This window comes from Etheostoma spectabile, chromosome 22 (assembly GCF_008692095.1).
Source record: "Etheostoma spectabile isolate EspeVRDwgs_2016 chromosome 22, UIUC_Espe_1.0, whole genome shotgun sequence".
NCBI lineage: Eukaryota > Metazoa > Chordata > Actinopteri > Perciformes > Percidae > Etheostoma > Etheostoma spectabile.
Genome location: NC_045754.1, coordinates 19,938,096 through 19,958,483, shown reverse-complemented (window position 1 = coordinate 19,958,483; position 20,388 = coordinate 19,938,096). Strand labels below are relative to the sequence as shown.

Genomic DNA, 20,388 nt, shown 5'->3' with positions numbered 1-20,388 from the left:
ACACACACACACACACACACACACAAATACAAATGAGAATAAGAACCAATGCCACATGACTGAACAACTTTTAACAACCAAACACAATCTTCTGACATAAGGTTAGACTTACCGGCGCAGAATGGATTTGCTGGATTGAAATTGATAGGAAATTCATGGGAAACCTGCAAGTATGATTCATAGATAAGTATATAAAAGCTTTAAAATACAGTCCAAGACCATTTTACACCAACTTTTGAATTGAATGTATTAACGGAACAAGTGTCCTTTAATATTCATTTTGTAAGAAACCTGTAGTCTTACCTACTGTGTAAAAATGATTTCACATCTGACAGCTAAAATCACAAAGAGACCAATAATTGTGAGCCGTTATGAAAGTACAATGCACTGCCAGCCAGGTAAGATCAAATTATGACTCATCAGTCCAGAGCACCTGCTGCCATTTTTCTGCACCCCAGTGCCTATGTTTTCGTATATTGTTGGCCTTGTTTCCATGTCGAAGGTGTTAACTTTTTTCGGAGGAAATTAACCCAAAATAAGGAGGTTAGACACCAAAACAACTAGCTAGTTAAGACTGCAAAAAAGTGAAGGGGGAGATAATTCTGGGCAGATGAGGGATCTTCTGTAGCTGCACAACGACCATCGAATGTCCTCGCCGTAACATTACAACCATTGTTACAACAAACCCCTTTCACCCCAGTGTTGAAAACAACCAAAAAGGAACACTGACATATGAAATATATTTATATATATATTTTATATAGACAGTGAAAGAAATTGTATCCCTTTTTCCAAATTATCCCGTTGCTCTGGACGGAGACCAATGAAGTCTATTAGAAGTTCTTTCCCGGTGATGGCTGAGCGTTACTGCGCAGCCTCCAACTGAGCTTGAAGACGCAGATGTGACGTGGACAACCTGTCTGAAAGTTGTAAGTCTTCTGGTAGCTGTGCAAGAGAAATCTCAATCATTCCCAATCAGCAGAGACGGAGAGCGTAGGTAGATGTTAGGAGATAACATAGACACAGGCTTATTACTGCTAGCTAGCATGCTAGTAAACATTAGTAATTAAACCTAAACAGCTGATGTAAATCCAAACTGTCTGTGCGCTTCTCCTGACAATACGGCGATTTGTCGACTATGCAACAGCAGGTCGCTTGGTTATGACACAATTGTTAGCCTACTTTTACAGAAACGTCTTCTGCGGAGCCCTAACGTGATATACAAGGTAATGGAGCCTTTAATACATTGTTGTTTTTCTTTAGGAATAAAAAACGGACAAATATAGTTTTTAAACGCGTCAGATGTAAAGTTATTCACGCTCAAAGTGGCGGCAGGTGGGTGATGGCTTGTTAGCATTAAAATGGCGCCATAGGAGCTTTGTGGAGGTGGGGTTTAGTTGCCAAACAAGAAAACCATAATTATGTTGGAGAAACTGCAGCTATTTTATTAGAATGATGTGAATAAACGATACCAATCGTGACGTGAATAAACATGAATGGGTAAACTCGTCCGCGTACAGATGCATTCTAATCGGTGACGTGTTTAACAATAAAAACTACAACTCCCATAATTCCACAAAACTTTCCAACGTTGTGAAAAGTCTGTGTTTACCATCCATTGTTTTGATTGAGACCCCAAGCAGCAGAAAGCAGAAAGTTCCATTAGTATGTTTCAATGTGTGATGTCTAGTCTCTCTAATGACGGTTAGGATTTTAAAGGTTTTTATTAGGGCTGGGCAAGTTAACGCGTTATTATCGCGTTAACTTGCCCAGCTCTAGTTTTTATACCTGCCAAGAGGGAGGGACCTGGGCTCCAAAACCAAAGACAGGAAACATCTTGTTACTACATAGAAAGACAGAAAAAATTCATGTATGTGAATAACATAAATTAATACCACACAAACACACGTACACAAGGCACATCAGTCAGTAGATTGTGATCATTGTAAGCAAGCAAACGTCATACAGATGTTTTAAAATCAAAAGTCAGAAAATGGCAAGTTACATGGAATCTGACTTGCTTAACGCTTGCTTGGCTTTGCTTCAACATAAGCTCTGCAAAAGTCACGGTGAGAATTAACGAGGTAGGATAACGTAGGACAAAGCAGGGCAGTTTACCGGTCATAGTCCTGGATGATATTACCCACTGCCCAGATGGCTGCCAGGTATTCATTATAGCCTTCAGGGTTGATGTAATGGAGGGACTGGGGGGAGCTGGGATTCCCGTTAGAGCCTGTGAAGTCGATGGCGATCTGGCCAGGGGTCCGAGAGAGGATAAGGATCAAGATATGAGGAGCTGCTTGCTCAGTGACCAAATGACAGATATGTAGCAGAGTATATACCAGTACTATGATTCTGCAATGGTCATAGAGGCACAACATCTGGATGTAATTTTTTTAATTAACTAAAACAATGAATTTTACTTATAAGACAGTACAGGCAGTTAGTATGCATGGTGTGCCGATTAAGACAATGTGAACATGATGCTTTTTAAAAGGTAATAACATCTTGTGTCGGACATTTCCAAACTCACAGTGAAGTTGATTTGACACCCCCCCATTATATAATCCAGGAAGGTATACTCCTTCACCACCTGAAAGGGTAAACAGTGTGTTAACTGTTTGCAGCGGTGCACAGTGTATAGTGATCCAAATCAGCAAGAGTGGAAACCTATCAACGAGTCAACAAGAGATGTTTCTGGTTGTCTTAACCTTGCGTTGTCTTCCCGTAGACTAAGATTCAGTTTTTCTGGGTCTTTTTTCCCCAAAGTTCTTTGTCAATTTCTTTGGACATTTTTGTTGTTGTTTTGAAGTTTTTGAAGCTTTCTCCGACATTTGTTGTCCCTTTTTGACATTGACACTTTTTCCACGTAGTTCTTTCTCATTTTTTTACAGTGTCTTTGTTGATTATTTCTGCGATTTTTGGGACATTTTTGTTGTTTTTCCCTACATTTCTGTCACTTTTTTCAGTGTTCTTAACCCTTGTGTTGTCTTCCCGTCAAAATGGAAAATCAACACTTGTTGTTTTTAACTTTTTCTTACATTTTTGTCCCTTTAACACTTTTTTCAGCGTTTGTCATTTTTGACGTTTAACGCTATGTTACACTAACTTACTAACTTTAGTTTTACAGTTATTTTTTGGAATTTATGGTCAACAAATCTTATTTGAAGGAAATTATTATATTATATAGGAATAATTTAAACTACAATTAAAGGAATGTATGTTGATGAATAATCACAGACTGGAACTTTTACTCAATACTATTTCAAAACCACTTGAATTTCTTTCTCAAAATGCTATAAAATTGAAAAAGACACCCCAAAATTAATGAAAGTAGAGATTTGTACTTTCCAAAGAGCGTTGTGGGGAGTCAATCATGTTATTTTGGGTAGTTAAAAAGAACGTTGATATAGGAAAACGGGTCAATTTGACCCAAGGACAGCATGGGGGCTAACCCTTGTGTTGTCTTCCTGTCGACCTGCAACTTTGTGTTTTTCTCGGATGAAATTTCAACATTTTGTTGTTCTTTTTCTACACTTTTCTCAACGTTTTTGTCAATACTTTTAACAATTTCTTTGTCACTTTTTCCAATGTTTTTGTTGATTGTTTTCCTGCTTTTTTGTAGTTTTTTTTTCCAACATTTGTTTTTGTTTTCCAAAGTTCTTTTGTCATTGTTCTGATATAGAAAGTTTTTGTAAATGGGTCAAATTTGAGCCGCGGACAACAGGAGGGTTAACAATGCGTGTTCTGAAAATGAATGAGAAGATACAGTTGCTCAGTGAGAGAAAATATTCTGAAAATGAAGGGAGAGTTAGATTTTAAATGTCGTAATTTATAAATGATTACCTGACAGTGATTGATGCAAATGACCCCAGAGTTTTTATAGTTGCTCTTCTTCAACTTTTTGGGGGAAATGCACGCAAATTCAGCCTGCAAGTGAGAACATAAATCATATTTATGCCAGTTAAAATAACAGAACTTTCATTGGTAGAGCTGTAAGCACGCACACACACACACAGACACACAGACACACACGCACACACACGTCGACTCACCGGGGAAATGTGTGTTCCCATTTGCATCTCCACCAGTGTAGCTTTAAAGCTCCCGATAAGGTCATGGGAGCCGTTGACATGGTGATCAAAACAATCAATCTGCAGACAAACAGAAAGACTTCCTGTACTTATTGACAAAATGAAAGCCACCCCATAATAAGTTCAGAGAATAATAATTAATAAATACTTTTCTTTATATAGCGCCTTTCATGAAACCCAAGAACACCGAATAACTAGCATCAGGGAAGGATGAATTAAGGCTGATGTGATTTTTTTTCTAAAGTCATAACTGTCTTTTGTGCCGATAGTCATCTTAACATATGTTTCCATTTTAATTAAAAAACAGTGCAAATGTTTGTTTTGTCAAAATGTAAACATTTTTGAAATTGGATGTAGATAGCATGTCTTTTTATTAGACTACTGAGGAAAATGGACCTATACTACAATGGTGAGATGTAATATAAACATAATTAAAACACAATATTCACTAGTTGTGGTCAGCGAGGAAGCTGCATCATATTTCCAGTGCACTCTAGGGGTGTTCATCTTCAGTGGTGTCAAGATTTGATTCGATTAAGATTATCCCATCCACCATTTGAATCGATTTGATATCACAATGCATCACGATGTGTCCCCTCCTCAATATTATGTATTGCTACAAATGGTTGTCATCAACAAATTCAAGCATCCAGATATATATGAACTCTACTTTTTATGGTGTATGCTCTTAAAAAAGACAGCAGACAAAAGGCAAAACCCCCAAAAAAGCAGCAAGTAACATCAGTAGGCAATAATCCATCATGGTCTGCCACTGCATCGATGCAGAATCATCCAGGTCCGCATCGCGATGCATCGATGCAGTGATTCATTCAACACCCCTAGTGCACAATACCAGTCTAACACACAATAAATTATAAAAGTCACACCTGAGATGCAAAAAATAACCTATCACATTTCACGCTTAGTTATCAATGCAAATACAGTGAATTCAATAAGAGAAACTCAAGTGACTGAAAAGAACATAGCAAAAAAATGCACACCTTCAGGTGGGGACGTCAAGAAACGTGCATAAATACACACATCACTTATCCAGCTGGGTGGCAGCATGTTTTACGTTTGGGAGCATTGTAAGATGAAAAGAAAATGCAATTACAAGATGAATCATTAGTATGTTAGAGTAACAGAGTAAAGCTGATCTAAAAAAATGAAGGGACTGAATCAAGTCTACTGTTAAGGAACAGGTTAGGTCAATGGGCTACATTTTACAGGGCTAACACACTAAGACAAATAACCAGAATGGTAAATTACCTTTATAGGTCTCTCCACGTCTCCTCCACAAAGAGTCTGCAATGAGATGTGAAAGGGTCTCCATATTGGGTTTAGGTTGTCGTTTACCACCTGTGTGAACGGGTTGCAATGAGCCAAAAATCAATAATAATCCTGTGCAAGCAGAGGAATGAGCTGCTGGTATATAAATATGTGTACCTCTGTTCTGTGAGCCAGCCGCCATCCAGTTTCTGTATGCTTGTAGAATTCCAGGAAAGGGTCGGACCACCACAAAAACTTCGAGATATTTAAAGTATGTCAAAAGGCAGTTGAAATAATAAAGAAACAACGCTGTCGACGCGTACCATGACACAAGCCTTCTGTGACCGTGCACCCTGAGCTTGAATGTAACTGACTTTCATTAATATCAAAAAAGTAACGCACTAAAGCTTTAAAGTGATCTGCATTACCTTTTTGTCCAGCCTGCGGGCCGAGACCTCGAAGTTGACCACTCTGTTATCTGTTATTTCTTCAGCACAGATCTATTTGGGGGGGAAAAAATAATTTAAAGTTTGGGCAGTGACATAACTCTTGTAATTTGTTGGTCTTTTCAAACCCAGAAATTGTGTATGTTTACATTAGTTAACATGTTTTATCACCCAGCTGTGCAGTGACGTTGTACTGTATTGATTTTCTATTGTACTACCAAAGAGTAAAAAGCAATCTAATCCCAGAATGATTGTGATATTTTTTAATAACTCGGGGAAGTGCTTTCCTTTAACAAACAACTAGGATGCTTGTGTCACAGCTGTCTAAGCACATTGCAGCTATTGTGTCCAGATTGTCTGTGTCCACAAAGAGAGCGCCTCAAAGCAGCAATCTCTTGAAAATGAGAAAAAGTCCACTTACTGTGATGGTCCCATGACCTGCAGGCCTCTTGTCCTCCAGCAATAAAGATCGAGTTATCTGTCTGCTAGAAACAATCTGACCACAAAATACTTGCAGTGTCACGGAACAATGAAAAAGTGGCGAAAAAGCCTGAAGTTTTCTCTTATAACTGTACAAAGTGAAGCTCACCTGGCCCAGGGTGCATTCAAGCTCCCCCAGAAAATCATCATCACTCAGGTCATAGGTGGTATTGTCAATATCATACACGCAAAACTTCAGCCTCTGCACCACCTCGAAATAGTAGTCAATCACAAACTTCTTGGCAAACTTTGGATTCAGGCAGTTCGGGATCATCTCTGTGCGTCCAAACTTCACAAAGAAGGAACATATGTATAATCTAAGATGTCAGATCAGAAGCCAAATACATACATTGAAATATATAACAGGAGCATGATCGACTACCCTGACAACAATGCATTCAGGTACAGCATGTCTGTTTGATTTGAGGGTTATTGCTTATTCAAAATAAGGCTTAAGTCATATGCATAGCCACCCACCCATGACCTACTACTGACCTCATGCCAGCGGGAGCCTGAAGTGTTGATGTACAAGGCACACAGAGGGTCGGACTTAGAAAAGACGTCCATGTCCATGAGGTTCTCACAGGAGATGGTCAGCTCCACCTTGGTGGCCAAATGGGGGGCCCCTGGCACTGGGGCCCCAACTGAGGCCATGGCAGCTGGTAACACAAAGATGATCAAACAGATAATCAACACATCACGTCAGAAGTGAGAGTGACTAAGTAGGTGACATTACTCAACAAATATTTTTTAGGTATTTGTACATTACTTGAATATTTCCATTTTCTGCTAGTTTATAATTATTTCACTACATTTCAGAAGGATATACAGTACTTTTTGTACTTCATTAACAAGAGCCTCAGTCTCAGCTTTAAATAACTGCTTTAGCTTACTGATACTTAAAATGGTGTTGGTTCTGTACTTTTACTCAGTCTCTTTCAACTCGTGACGGAGTATTTTTTACTAATGGTAATGGTAACGTTACTTTAGTAGCTACTCTGAGTACTTCTTTTACCACTGGATATTGTACAGACAGTTTACAATAAATAAATAAAAAAAACAAGGACAACAATAATTACGTATTAATATTTTTTACCGTTATATGAGCTAACCCCAGTTAGCTAGCTAGGCATGCAGGCGGTGCCGTAAGTGGGTGTGTCGATACCTGGAGCACCAAAACTAATACCAATGTATACAGCCCCCTCCTAATTTATACATTATTTCCTCATATCAGTTGAAAGCTTACTCAGACTTATTCAGCTAGCTACTTGTTTGAAAAATGTACAATTGTGCGTGCCTCTGGAAAAACATGACTACGTAACGTTTAACGGTTATCTGACAAGAACAGCTGAGCAGTCTGGGGGTGGAGCCGAGTCTCAGCTAGCTAGCTAAGCTAACAGTTAGTAACGTTAGCGACTTCACGTCTTCTGGTCGCTTTAGTGGTAAATTCCAACTCGCAACTAATTGATGTGTGTCTGGTATATTTGTGCTCAAATGTAATGAAACTTTGTAGTGTCACTGTGGATCAATAAACATGGTATAATTTCGACGGAACTCTCACAAGTGTTGGTTGTTTCTTGTCGACTTGCTAGCCACGTTACCAAACGGACAGACTTCGCCGGGGTGCATTTACGGGTTGCATGTAAAACTAAAACCGCCACATTGTCTGGTTAACAGGGATACATGAAGCTAATTACAGTACAATTACATGATCTCATACAGAATCAGCAGTGACCACGGATGTGTTAAGAGAACGGTACCACAATGTTGCATGCTGCGGTTGTGCCAAACTGTGTGAAAAATAGAGAGGCAAACCGAGAGTCCCTCCCTTTCCGGTGGACCTCGGACGCATCATTATCATTTCGAAACGTTTTCTGGTTTGTACTCTTGAATGCTTCCAGTTTGTATTAAAATGCGGACCAGGCTCTGGCGATGTCGTCTAAAATTTGGTCTTTGACACAAATGGCCGGAATAATCCTCAGGAGATGCGCGAGCAGGACTTTACTGTCACCATCTGGTGCAAAAGGCATCCGAATCAGAGGGACAAACCGGGACCACTGGACAACTTTAAGAAGGACTGCCACTACTCTGACTGTAATTATGACTATGTCTGTTATTAGGACTCATTGGACAGTGCTGTTATCCTGCATGACAGTCAGAATGTGTCACGTTTACCTAGTTACAGATGCGCAAATGTATGAATTTATTAGTTTTGGAAGACAACTGTGCCATTGTAAAAGTGCTTATTATGTAGGTTAAAAGGGCAGTAGGGATTTAGTACTGCCAGAGAACTGCTTAACCCTTTGAGGATCTGTCATCGCTGTCCATGCGGAAGGTTTAGATAATATGGAAGATTGTGAGTTAACACATTTAATATACTTAAGTTTAACTAATAATAGTCAAATTCAAGCTCTAGACTGGGGACAGTGGGTGAGTGCAGTGACCTGGTGTCTCCGGAACCTTTGTGCTTCTCAGTGTTTCTCAGTGTCAGGTTACCTTGGGTCAACTGATCCTGGCCATGGAAATAATAGACCATGGGTCACAAATCCCTTTCCAAGTCCAATTTTTTTGTATTTTTTTGTCTCTGTATCGGAAGTAGTTCCTTTTATTATTACTTTTCAGTTAAGTTTTTACTTATGGGCCGTCAAAAAATAAGCAGAAAATGTCAACATTAAAAATATTTTAAAAAACAAACACCCAAAGCATTGAAAAAGTGACAAAAATGACCCAAAAAAAAGCAATAATGTTGAAAGAAGTGACCAAAATTATTTATTTTTTTTCATGGTGGATGGGAAGACAACACAAGGGTTAAGTACTTTTTTTATAAGTAGAATGTGGCAGCAGCTCAGTCAGTAGGGGGTTGGGAACCGGAGGGTTGCTGGTTCAAGTCCCCATACGGACCAAGGTGTGGTGGTGGACCGGTACCTGGAGAGGTTCACCTCCTCTGGCAGCCCCCCCACTCTGACACCTCCCCATATAGTGCATGTATAGGTACTGAGCATGTGTGTGTAATTATTATTAATAATTAAACCATTTTGAAAGTAGTTCCTTCATGGGTTTTCACTATGTGTCTTTATGTCACTTCCTTTATTGTGTACAGACCGGCGGAGCCGCTTTCCTCCTCGGGGTCCCCACCCTGTCCTGCCTGGGTTATGAAGCGTATCACAGGGTGCACGGTTCAGCTGTGGTCCACGCTTTAGAGAAAGGTAGTAGGCAAACTGCGTGATGTCATTCCAATACAGGTTTAGGAACTAGGTGTAGAATACCACAATCCTAATCATTAATGAATATACTTGAGGTTTTTTTGGACAGCGTGGAAAAAAACCGAGTTGAGGTGTACGTAGTGTAGCGCATTAGGACGTGAGACCATCTCTGGCTGAGTGTGCTGCTGTGTTTGGTGTCCGTGCAGAGGAGGTCTTGGAGCAGGCGGACTACCTTTACAGCTGTGCCGAGACCGAGAAGCTGTACCAGCTGCTGCTGAAGTACAAGGACAGGCAAGGAGAGCTCTTCCCTCTCTTCATGTTTCCTCTCTTTCTTCTGTTCTCACTAGAAGTTGTTGGAATGAACCATGTTTTGATGCATTGGGTTATTAATTGGATATGTTTTTACCCATGCTTACTGTTTTTTAAAGGTCCCATGGCCTGAAAATGTCACTTTATGAGTTTTTTATTTTTAACATTAATATGGTTCCCCCAGCCTGCCTATGGCCCCCCCAGTGGCTAGAAATGGTGATAGGTGTAAACCGAGCCCTGGGTGTCCTGCTCTGCCTTTGAGGAAATGAAAGCTCAAATGGGCCGATCTGAAATCTCGCTCCTTATGAGGTCATAGGGGGCGAGGTTACCGAGGTTAAAGTGGCAGTTGGTCAAGGTCATAGCTATGACCGACCATTAGGGGACCCCTAAGGTCTATATAAAAGAGACTTCAGATACAGTATTAGGGACCATAAGGTCATATATCAAAAGAGACTCAGATACAGTTTAGGGACCACTAAGTCTATATAAAAGAGACTTCAGATACAGTATAGGGGACCACTAAGGTCTATATAAAAGAGACTTCAGATACAGTATTAGGACCACTAAGGTCTATATAAAGAGACTCAGATACAGTATTAGGGGCCCACTAAGGTCTATTAAAGACTGTCAGATACAGTATTAGGAACCACTAAGGTTATATAAAGAGACTTCAGATCAGTATTAGGGGACCACTAGGTCTATATAAAAGAGACTTCAGATACAGTATTAGGGGACCACTAAGGTCTTATAAAAGAGACTTCAGATACAGTATTAGGGGACCCTAAGGTTCATATAAGAGACTTCAGATACAGTATTAGGGGACCACAAGTCTATATAAGAGACTTCAGCTATAGTATTAGGGACCACTAAGGTCATATAAAAGAGACTTCAGATACAGTATTAGGGACACTAAGGTTATATAAGAGACTTCAGATACAGTATTAGGGGACCACTAAGGTCTATATAAAGAGACTTCAGATACAGTATTAGGGACCACTAAGGTCTATCTTTTTGTAATAAAGTAAACGCCCAGAGACCACCGAAGTGTAACATAGAATACACATTGTGAATCCAAGTTGTGACTTTGTTTCCGTCCGTCCCAGTGATGACGCAGAGTTCCTGTGGAGGCTGGCCCGGGCGTCTCGGGACCTGTCCGAACTGCCCAACATGGAGGACGGACGGAAAAAGCAGCTGATATTCGAGGGCTTCGAATTTGCAAAGAAGGCCCTGGAGAAGGATGAGAAGTGTTTCGCAGCACACAAAGTAAGACGCCGGTTTCACTGATTCACCTCAGGGTTGTTAATCATCACAGTCCAGTTAACTAACTCCTTGCACACATTTGCACCTGTAGCATATCGCCAAGTTCATCAAATCATTACATGACACGGCAGATTCTTTTAAAGGAGCTGTAAAAAGACTCTGATTGGACCGCTCTTTCTCTCTAACAGTGGTACGCAGTATGTCTCAGTGATGTCGGTGAATACGAGGGGGTCAAGGTGAAAATTGGAAATTCATACATCATCCGGGAACATTTAGAGGTGAGAGGACATTTGGGTCAATGTTATTTATCATTGTGTGACAGTTAGCTGTATTCTGAAGTCAAACATGGTTCTTTTTCCTAGAAAGCCATCGAGCTCAATCCCAAAGACGCCACTTCCTTACATATTCTGGGTTACTGGTGAGTAAACCATGTACTTGTCTTATAATACAGCTGCTACATCAAGTCAAACATGGATACAATTCGGTTATATTTGGAAACTCTGTCGTCCAAGACTGCAGAGGCCAGAGGAAAAGGAATTTGGCCGTTTGGCAGTGAGTTGTTGTAGAAACGGTGGCAGGAGTGAGTGTGAAATGCAAACTGAATGGGGGCGTAAACCAGATAAAAAGAAACGGTGTGTGCATGAGACTTAAAGGTGCTCTAAGCGATGTCACGCGTTTTTTAGGGTGCAACATTTGTCACTTACAGAAAACATCTTCTCACCGTCTGCTAGCTGCCGGTCCCCTGAACACAACGAGGTCTCGGACCCGTTTCCAGCTGTTTCCAGCCGCCTTCAGGCTGAACGGGAAGTGACATAACCGCTGTGATCTGATTCCGATTTAGTAAAATGTTATCAGACCCATATATCAGCTTGTAAACGGTCTCTAGTTTTAATTATGACGGAGTAGCTCTCAAAATGTTCTACTTGCGATCTGTTGCTGATTTTAATCACCAACAGACTGTAGATGATCTGTAATCTGAGCAGATTGAGTCTCTCGGACTTCTAACCGTGACTATCAGCCACAACAACGTGTGAAGGTTAGCAGGTAAAACACTATAATTAACAATAATGTAACACCATCATTTCCCATTTATTGGGATCAATAAATATCTATCTATCTCAAATCTCTCCGATTCAAAAACATTAAAAAGTTTAAATACAACATCATCACGTTGAGTCGATTCTGAACCAATCAGCTGTTAAATCAGCTGAGAGGCCGGCGTTTCCCATCATGCTCTGGGTCCGGCAGGGTCTCAGGCCTGCGTCCGCCTCGCTCTCGTGAGGTCGTCGCCGCCGCCCACGTGTGCACGACGTCCGAGCAAGTCGGGATCAAGTCGGACCCAAATCTACCCAGCATGCATTGGGTGGCGATCGCCGGTGAACGAGCCCATTACTTCGAACGTCAATAAGAAGTGACGTCACCCAACATCGCTTTTAAATTATTTTAAAGATGAAAATCTTTGCAATCTCAGACCTTCTGTCCAAGATGGAGCTGTTGTACCAAATAATTCTGTCATATCATAAGTTTTATTATCCAGGGAGAATCTGTATGTCCTCTCCCTCCTAGGTGCTTTGCTTTTGCTGAGCTGCCTTGGTATCAACGCAAAGTGGCGGCGGTCATTTTTTCATCGCCGCCTACGTCCACATACGAGGAGGTGAGGACTGCTTTGTCTCTGTCCCTGTCCTTTGCTTTGTTACTAACCACACAACGGCTGACTGGTCTAACAGCGTCAGGCTGTAACGGCCCGGTTAATCGTTACTTTTTTGGAGAGAGAAACATTTTTAACACATCTGGATGACGTCATGTTTTTCTGACTTTTCAGGCTCTGGGATTCTTTCTGAAAGCTGAAGAAGGTAAAACATACTCATAAAGCCACGGAGACGTTTACTGAAATATGGCTGTCCTCCGGTTGGCTGCAGCTCAGCTTCTTAGATCAAGACAGACGGCATTATGCTTGTACATGATTTCTTTAACGGGTTAATAATGCATTCCAACACATATATTTCCCCCCCCCCCCATTTTTTTCTTCTCTTCTCAGTGGATCCAGACTTCTACAGTAAAAACCTGCTAATGCTCGGAAAAACCTACATGGGCATGAAGGACAAACAGAAAGCACTGTTCTATCTGACCAAAGCGAAGGAGTACCCTGCTCACACACTGGAAGACAAAGCGGTACATAAACCAAGACTACTAGATTGGGATTAATTCATATCTATTTGACCCAGATGTTGGATGCATGAATCATACAGGTGGTTTATTGTAGATGTGTTCCTTTTGCAGGTCCATAAAGAGGCTGTTGACCTCTTGAAGAAACTAGGATGAAGCTGGTATCACCACTGAGTGGGACACAACGCCGTTGGGGACTTTTGTACTCTTTGCAAGAGAATGCTGTTCTAACATCCGATTTTGTAATTATTAATACAATAGAACCACACTATTTGTAATCATTCAGCTTTTAGTTAAATTAAAACTACACCAGGCAATATGTTATTGCAGTAGTAGACAGGATCTGCATGGTCTCTGTGTAAACTTAGCAGTGTGAAATGAAACCAATTTCATTTCCAAACTATATCTGCGTCATCGTAGGTGAATACCAACCAAAATTGTTGCATTGTTTTTTTAAACCAGGGCAGCAGTTTTCAGGACACATTATGTGCATCTATCGTTGCAAAAGGGTTCTCCAATGTTTTTATAAGTTAGTCTTTTAAAATGATGTCAGATTAGTGAACAGAATGAGCCTTTGGAACATTGGATGAATGGTTGCTGATAGACAATGTAGATATTGCAATAAAGATAAGCTTCCCCCCCCCCCCCCACTCAGATCAGCTGGTATTCTGTCTATAATGGAGCGGGATGGACATTTCTAAGTGACCGCAAACCTTTGAACGGTGTGTGTGTGTGTGTGTATATATATATAAATATATTCAAAAATAAAATAAATCTTGGCCACAAATGCATCTCCAGCTTGACTATGAATGCGGTTTTCCCCACCAGCACAAGGTGGACCGAGCCGGTTTCAATGAGACCTTAATCATGTCATAACGACAGAAATAAAAGTAAATTCAGCCAGCTGTAAACATGGTCAGATATACATTTAATAAACGGGGGTTTCCTCACAGGCACGATCCCGTAAAAGCAAAGAACAAAACTAAGAACATGGTGGTTTTTAAGAACAGAAAACAATTGCCAACAGTTCTGTTGTGAAAGCTGAGCAGAAGGCCAAAAAACAAGAAAGAATGGTCATGGGGAGGGGGGGTGGGGGGGTCATTCACTTTTTTTTTTTTATTCGTATCTCATAAATCCATCTTTCTTCATTAAAATGGGTCAAAGCAGATTAAAAAGGAATCTTCTATACACATCGTCTCCAGTAAAGGGGCATTCTGTACAGTGTAGTTGGTGTTTACAGTGTGTATCTACACGCGATATGTTACAGTTTGGATGCGGTTCAGATGGCCTAAACTGCAGTCAGCACAGAAATAATGTCCCTGCTGCATTATCATGTACTGAAATGATGTACAGCATCATGAATCAGCTTTGTACGGAGAGAATCCACCTCTCCAGGTGACATCGTGTTACTGGCTACACTGAAGGCAACCTGAAACGTCCCATCTATTTCTGAGAAGAACAAAGGCATCACAGATTTCCATCGACGGAGCGGCGGCTCTGTGCGATTAATTATAATATTTAAGTACTTTATTTACTTTCATTATCTTTATACAATGAATATTCACATACACAGTTGATTTTCTTGGATTACAGGTTTCTGTTCAAAAGGAAGCACGAAGTTACGCAGATTTGACCTCTCTTTTAAAGTCCGCTCCTTTTGCTCCAGGAAATTATGAAGTTTTTTCTTCATACTGTCGCCCCTCCGTCCAGCTGAATACAGGTTATATACACGGCCGATAACTTGAGTAATCGCAAGCTACTCCTAGAAAAAGCCTAAAGCAGCTTTCTGCTGCTCGCAGTGGTCTGAAGAAACAAAAAAAAAAAACAACGGTGGAGAAAACAAGGAGACTGGCCTGCCGCTGCCATAGCTGCGTCCAGACCCCTGACTGAAAGAATCCGCACCGCAGTTTAGAGACAATGGAGTTAGACATCGTGGGAAAACAAAGGACATGTCCCCTGAAGCATTAAAAGGAAAGAAGGGACAAGCGGAAAGTGGGGGTGCAAAAACAACATGTAGCTCTGCAATGCTGTGTCAGGCACCAAACAGGCCTCGGGCTGCGGAGGGGCTGGGCCGTGGAAGGGTTCCACTTCTTATTTGGTCTGTGGCACTTTAGGGTCTTATCAACTATGCGACAGAATGATTGTTTTCCAACAATACCGTACATGTTTACGACCCAGTTAATGCTTTCCGAAAAAATTCCATTTCATTTTTACTTGGCCAGTTTACACGGTGTGCTGCCTGCATGCACTATTTGTGTATGTTAATTTCAAGTCATTCAAGACATGACGTTTCATATATTTTTCAATCCATCATCTCCTTTATGACCACGGATCAAAACTGAAAGAACCATGGAACTTTGAATTAGCGCAATGATAGAGATTTATCAAACAATGCTTTGATTTCTATGCAGCATTGGCTTCAGTTGTAATTTAGTTCAATGGTTGGCAATAAGTCCAGTACATGTTCAATTATACATTCATATGAAATCAGATGGCCTTTGGACCTTAGTACGATACAAGATGGCCAAATATATGCTGTCTTTGATTTTTATGATTAATGTGTCAGTTTTATGCACTGCATGGGTATTTGTCTTCTGTGATACCTATAACTGAGAAGTACATTTGATTTTTCATGTTATTATCCAAGCATATTCATGTCTGTCGCGCTGTAAACCACAGTGACTTCATGGGACTGGACACACTTTACAGTCCAAGATCACAAATCAAAGAGGCAAAAAGAGAAATCTGCCAAGCACACACAACCCACCGTCAGTCTTTTGTCTCTTTTGATGTGACAATTCTCCAAAACAGCTCAATCTTTCAATGAAAACTGGGAGTGTGTGATCCTGGTGTGGGTCTCACTTGCCGACTGAAGCAGGCGGCCTGGGATATGTCCAGTGTCCATGGCTTAAACAACAGCACTCACTCACAGACACACACACACACACACTCACAGACACACACACACACACACACACACACAGACACACACCCCTTTGATTTAGAATAACAGTCCCCATATTCCTCTTGATATAGTAGCCTTTCTCCACAAAACGTCTTCTTTATCCCAGAGAGGATCCGGTGTCCAGAGTCTTATTGAGGGGTTGTATGAGAGTGTTATCCTCCGCTTCATATCAGCCCATCCTTTGCCTTTTTGATAATGAAAAAGTGTCCATGCTAAAATGTGTGTGTGGGTGTGTGTGCTGGCGTGTATAGGTGGTGGTAGCGGGTGGTCACAGCATTCTTCTTATCTTCAGAGGCAGCCATGCAAGCACGCAAAATTGCAACATTACTATGGGTCCATTGGAGGGGGGAAGGGGGGGGGGGGGGAGGGGGTATCGGCACCAAGCCCCTATACAACTCTCGCCATTTAGAAGCTCTATAGAACTAGAGCTTTAAAAGAAGACTTGCGCATCAACTATAAAATCCTCTCAAAAACACGTTCAGAGTCTCTTTTAAAATGCCAGTCGGCAGTGGGGGGGGGGGATTATAAAAAATATCCATGATTTCTGTTTTCAACAGAGGAGCTGAAATGCTTGCATATTTCTGATGGTGGTATCATATAATTATTAAGGGCTGGAGAACAGGATTGCGGCAAAAATGATGCTGCAAATTAAGATTTGGTTTTAAATGACAAAATAGCTTATATACATTGGTGGTTATCTTGTGCAATTCTTTTGTTGTTTTTTTTTACTTGTGGGACTGGGGGGGGGGGGGGGGGGGGGGGGTGGGGGGGGGGAGGGGGGGGGGGGGGGGGGGGGGGTGGGGGGTGGGGGGGGGGGGGGGGGGGGGGGGGGGGGGGGGGGGGGGGGGGGGGTGGGGGGGGGGGGGGGAGGGAGAAATACAAGGACTCCTCCCTTTATTCTTGGCCAAATCCTTCCGTTTCCTCGATGGCGAAGAGCAGCTTCTCTTTCAGCTGTTCGAAGCTCTTGTAAGGAGGCAAGTCAAGACGATTGAAACTGCAAGACAAAAAATATTAATATCGAGGGTCAGATGCTTAGAACAACGTGAATTGGTTGTAAACATAACATATTCACTCAGGGATATGAACAGCTTTAACTTGCGGCTTCTATGATGAACTTTTCTGCCAAACTTGAACATGAACCAGTGTCAGAGATGTCCATAAGCCACTAAGAATCCAGTGTAAACAAGTCCTAAATCCCGGTGAATACTGGACACACGGATACACACATACTGGAGTAACCTTCGTTCTGGGCAAAACTCTGAGGGAGGAAGGAATCCCGTAATTCAAAAGTAACGCATTCTGCTCACCAAGTGTGGCTCCGAGGAAGCCACGTGTCCTTCCCCACCTTCTCAATGCAGAACTTCTGGGGCCCGTTACTTCCTGTAACGCAAAAGAAGATGACGGGTGAGGACACTGTAACGGAAAATGGTGAGCATCTGGAGCTCTTGGTGTCTGAATGATTATGCCGTAAATGTGTGTCACTCCCGCGGTGTGTGTCTGCCACTGACCCATGAGCTCAGCGAAGCCGCCCAGAAGAAGCCTGCAGGTCCCAGTGACAAACTGCATGAGCCGCAGGCCACTTCGTTGTTTCCACCTCTTTCACCAGCTGCAGGGGTGGGTAAAAACACCACACACACACACACACACACACCACACCACACACCAAACACACACACACACACACACACACACACACACACACACACACACACACACACACACACACACCACACACACCACCACACACACAACACCACACACACACACACACCACACACACACACACAACCCACACACACACACTTCACACACAGTTGGGCGGCTGTGGCTCAGTGGTAGCGCGGTCGCCTTCCACTAGGCTGCGTTCCTGTTTTGTTCCGTCCTCCGCCACGCGCTGTCCCACCCCGGGAGCGTCTCAGGAGCGCAGCGTCTTGCTGCCCGACGTGCAGATTATACCGTCTCTACAAGTGCTTTACAAAACCATGACTTTTTACTAGTATCTACCTTCCTCTCCAAGCACTCCTGCGATTAAACTCCAAGCCTTCTCTTTTCTGGTGCTTACACACACACACACACACAAAAAAAATACATCTGTGGTGTTGTATTATGTTTTTCAACCTCAAAGATGAATCTGTTGTCTGTTGTGTTGTAAAGAAGACAATATTTGGGGGTGTCTTTGGGTAAACTGACTTGATGCGGTCGTCTCGCCGTTTCACTTCCTGCTCGGCTGTCCGAACGTGTGTGAAGCGGAGCAGAAAGCCGCTTCGCACACTTCTAGGACGCGCCGTGACGCGGCTGCTGGAATATTAATTATTAACTTGAATGGCAGCGACTGGTCCCGGGGGGTCATGGCGCCTCCGGAACGCAGCGCAGACAAACGCACCCGGTGGAAAACGGGGGTGACATGGTGTTCAGGCATCCACGATTACATTGCCTGACCTCCACCATCCCATCCCTCGTTGTTTTGCTTCTTTTTTTTAATAGAAATAAAATCCATGGGGCACCCTGGTAGCTCAACTGCTTGAGTGTGCGCCCCAAATACTGAGGCTCAGGCCGGGTTCCAGTCCGACCCGCGGCCCTTTGCTGCATGTCAGCCACCCTCCCCCTCCCCCCTTTCTTTTCCTCAGCTATCTTATTTTATAAAGCCCCAAATCCCCCCAGAAAAAAGAAAAAAAAAGAACTAAAGTTACACTTCTGAAACGCTCCCAGTGTGATGTGAAGCCCAGGCCGAAGGGTCTGCTCGGTACAGCAGCAGTACACGGACTTGGTATCAAGCCAACAGCAAAAAACACCTATTCGGCAATATTTCGGATGTAAACCCAATCTAAGAATATCTTTTCTATTAAAATGCCTGGTAATCAATCAATCAATCAATCAAATGCAAGGAATTGGTAACGCTGGTGTTGTGACAAGTGTATTAACCAGAGGGAACGTGTCCTGGCAGCCCAAGTGTTGGTATGACCGTACCTGCCAGAACCAGATGATCTGTTTGCTGTTCCTTGTGTAGTGACGGTACACGGTGTTCCTCTGCCAGTCTTGAAGATCTACTTCCTGCATGCCACACAGCATCACCTGGGCCAAAGTACAGAAATGACATGTAAAACACAAAGCAAATAAACTCAAGTAGAAAGAATTCTCCCACAAGAAGCGAGTTCTACAAACAACCACAGTATTTTATCTTATTTCATCTTATCTTCTTAGCTCTTTGGAGTGGGGTAGGCTATTGGGATTAAAACAAACACAGCACAAAATATGACACGAAAGGTCAATAACATCACCAAATAGAACAGGGATGGTTACTGCATTACCAGCATCAGGTTATGCTGCTCACCTCAAGCTCCTTCTCATCAAAGTACTGGAGCCACTGAAGTGGGACCACCTCGTTGAAGCCGTCCAGGAAAGCTTTGGTCTGACCTTCCACCCCGCGGGAGAACCTCCACTCTGCCATTAGACTGCAAGCAGGACACCAAAAATCAGATCCGGATGTCAGACATATTTGCTATTAATGATTAAACTGTGGTTATACTGTACCCGATATATTCCTCCTTGTTCTCCTCAGTAACTAGAACGTTGACGCCATCAGGTTTGAGGTCGTGAGAAGTGATCTTTCCCAGGATCTCCATGTCCACTGAGAAGTACATCTCCAGACCACATTCTTCAATGTTGTTGTCCCTGGGGAGAAATGAGATTGGGTTGCTGCCACAGCATAATCAAATCGGCTCATCATGTGCAAAAATTAAATTAATAATGATGTCCAAGATATCCAAGTTTCCATCCATAAGCGTAAAATCGGACTACAAACACCCGCCGCGTCTCCAGTGGTTGTGCTGGGCCTGCACGAGTCGGGGAAAACTATGAATCCCGATTTCTTTGCTTAGAATTGATATCACGATTCTCAGCCACGATGTTTTTGACCATGACAAATTGGCAGAACCAAACCAAGGTTATTATAGTTTAGCATTTTTCATTAGTTTTTATTTCATTTTTCATTTTTGTTTTCAAAATTCAGTTTGGTTTGAATTAGTTTTTAAAGTGGGTTTGCCAGTTTATTTTTTGAAAATGCTTAAGTTTTTGTTAGTTTAGTCTTCTTTGTAATATGGGTTATTTGTCGGGGGATTCCAAAAGGCCAGGAAAAGTATTGCGTAATAACAACTCAACAAAAACATCATACAATTTTAGAAATATGTATTCACAAT

The 20,388-nt window shown here is 42.0% G+C and overlaps 3 protein-coding genes across 4 annotated transcripts in view; 1 reads left to right on the top strand and 2 right to left on the bottom strand.

The window, feature by feature from the left end:
* The window catches only part of LOC116672314 (copine-3), a 10,089-nt gene extending 2,245 nt beyond the window's left edge, over nucleotides 1-7,844 (bottom strand). The window contains exons 1-13 of the mRNA XM_032504071.1: nucleotides 7,386-7,844; nucleotides 6,785-6,948; nucleotides 6,399-6,578; nucleotides 6,231-6,305; nucleotides 5,792-5,863; nucleotides 5,541-5,618; nucleotides 5,364-5,453; nucleotides 4,056-4,154; nucleotides 3,847-3,930; nucleotides 2,534-2,593; nucleotides 2,119-2,252; nucleotides 1,789-1,843; nucleotides 113-164 (exon numbers count right to left, since the gene is read on the bottom strand). Of these exons, the coding sequence (XP_032359962.1) occupies nucleotides 113-164; nucleotides 1,789-1,843; nucleotides 2,119-2,252; nucleotides 2,534-2,593; nucleotides 3,847-3,930; nucleotides 4,056-4,154; nucleotides 5,364-5,453; nucleotides 5,541-5,618; nucleotides 5,792-5,863; nucleotides 6,231-6,305; nucleotides 6,399-6,578; nucleotides 6,785-6,943 (1,138 nt within the window). The 5' untranslated portion in view covers nucleotides 6,944-6,948; nucleotides 7,386-7,844. The remainder of the gene's footprint in view (nucleotides 1-112; nucleotides 165-1,788; nucleotides 1,844-2,118; nucleotides 2,253-2,533; nucleotides 2,594-3,846; nucleotides 3,931-4,055; nucleotides 4,155-5,363; nucleotides 5,454-5,540; nucleotides 5,619-5,791; nucleotides 5,864-6,230; nucleotides 6,306-6,398; nucleotides 6,579-6,784; nucleotides 6,949-7,385) is intronic.
* A 273-nt stretch (nucleotides 7,845-8,117) lies between these two features.
* rmdn1 (regulator of microtubule dynamics 1) lies at nucleotides 8,118-13,569 on the top strand. Of its 2 annotated transcripts, none has more exons than XM_032504074.1 (10): nucleotides 8,118-8,383; nucleotides 9,390-9,495; nucleotides 9,699-9,783; nucleotides 10,905-11,064; nucleotides 11,250-11,339; nucleotides 11,424-11,479; nucleotides 12,628-12,715; nucleotides 12,884-12,914; nucleotides 13,100-13,233; nucleotides 13,342-13,569. In XM_032504074.1, exons 1-10 carry the CDS (start codon nucleotides 8,222-8,224, stop codon nucleotides 13,381-13,383), a joined length of 954 nt encoding a protein of 317 aa, XP_032359965.1. In that variant the 5' UTR covers nucleotides 8,118-8,221; the 3' UTR covers nucleotides 13,384-13,569. The 2 variants fall into 2 exon arrangements, with proteins under 2 accessions (XP_032359965.1, XP_032359966.1); XM_032504075.1 differs by having other exon boundaries at nucleotides 8,216-8,377; nucleotides 9,393-9,495.
* A 750-nt stretch (nucleotides 13,570-14,319) lies between these two features.
* LOC116672309 (NEDD4-like E3 ubiquitin-protein ligase WWP1) overlaps nucleotides 14,320-20,388 on the bottom strand; it is a 37,087-nt gene continuing 31,018 nt past the window's right edge. Inside the window, 8 exon segments of the mRNA XM_032504061.1 lie at nucleotides 14,320-16,924; nucleotides 17,053-17,186; nucleotides 17,500-17,572; nucleotides 17,701-17,779; nucleotides 17,781-17,798; nucleotides 19,160-19,264; nucleotides 19,524-19,644; nucleotides 19,724-19,864. Of these exon segments, the coding sequence (XP_032359952.1) occupies nucleotides 17,087-17,186; nucleotides 17,500-17,572; nucleotides 17,701-17,779; nucleotides 17,781-17,798; nucleotides 19,160-19,264; nucleotides 19,524-19,644; nucleotides 19,724-19,864 (637 nt within the window). The 3' untranslated portion in view covers nucleotides 14,320-16,924; nucleotides 17,053-17,086.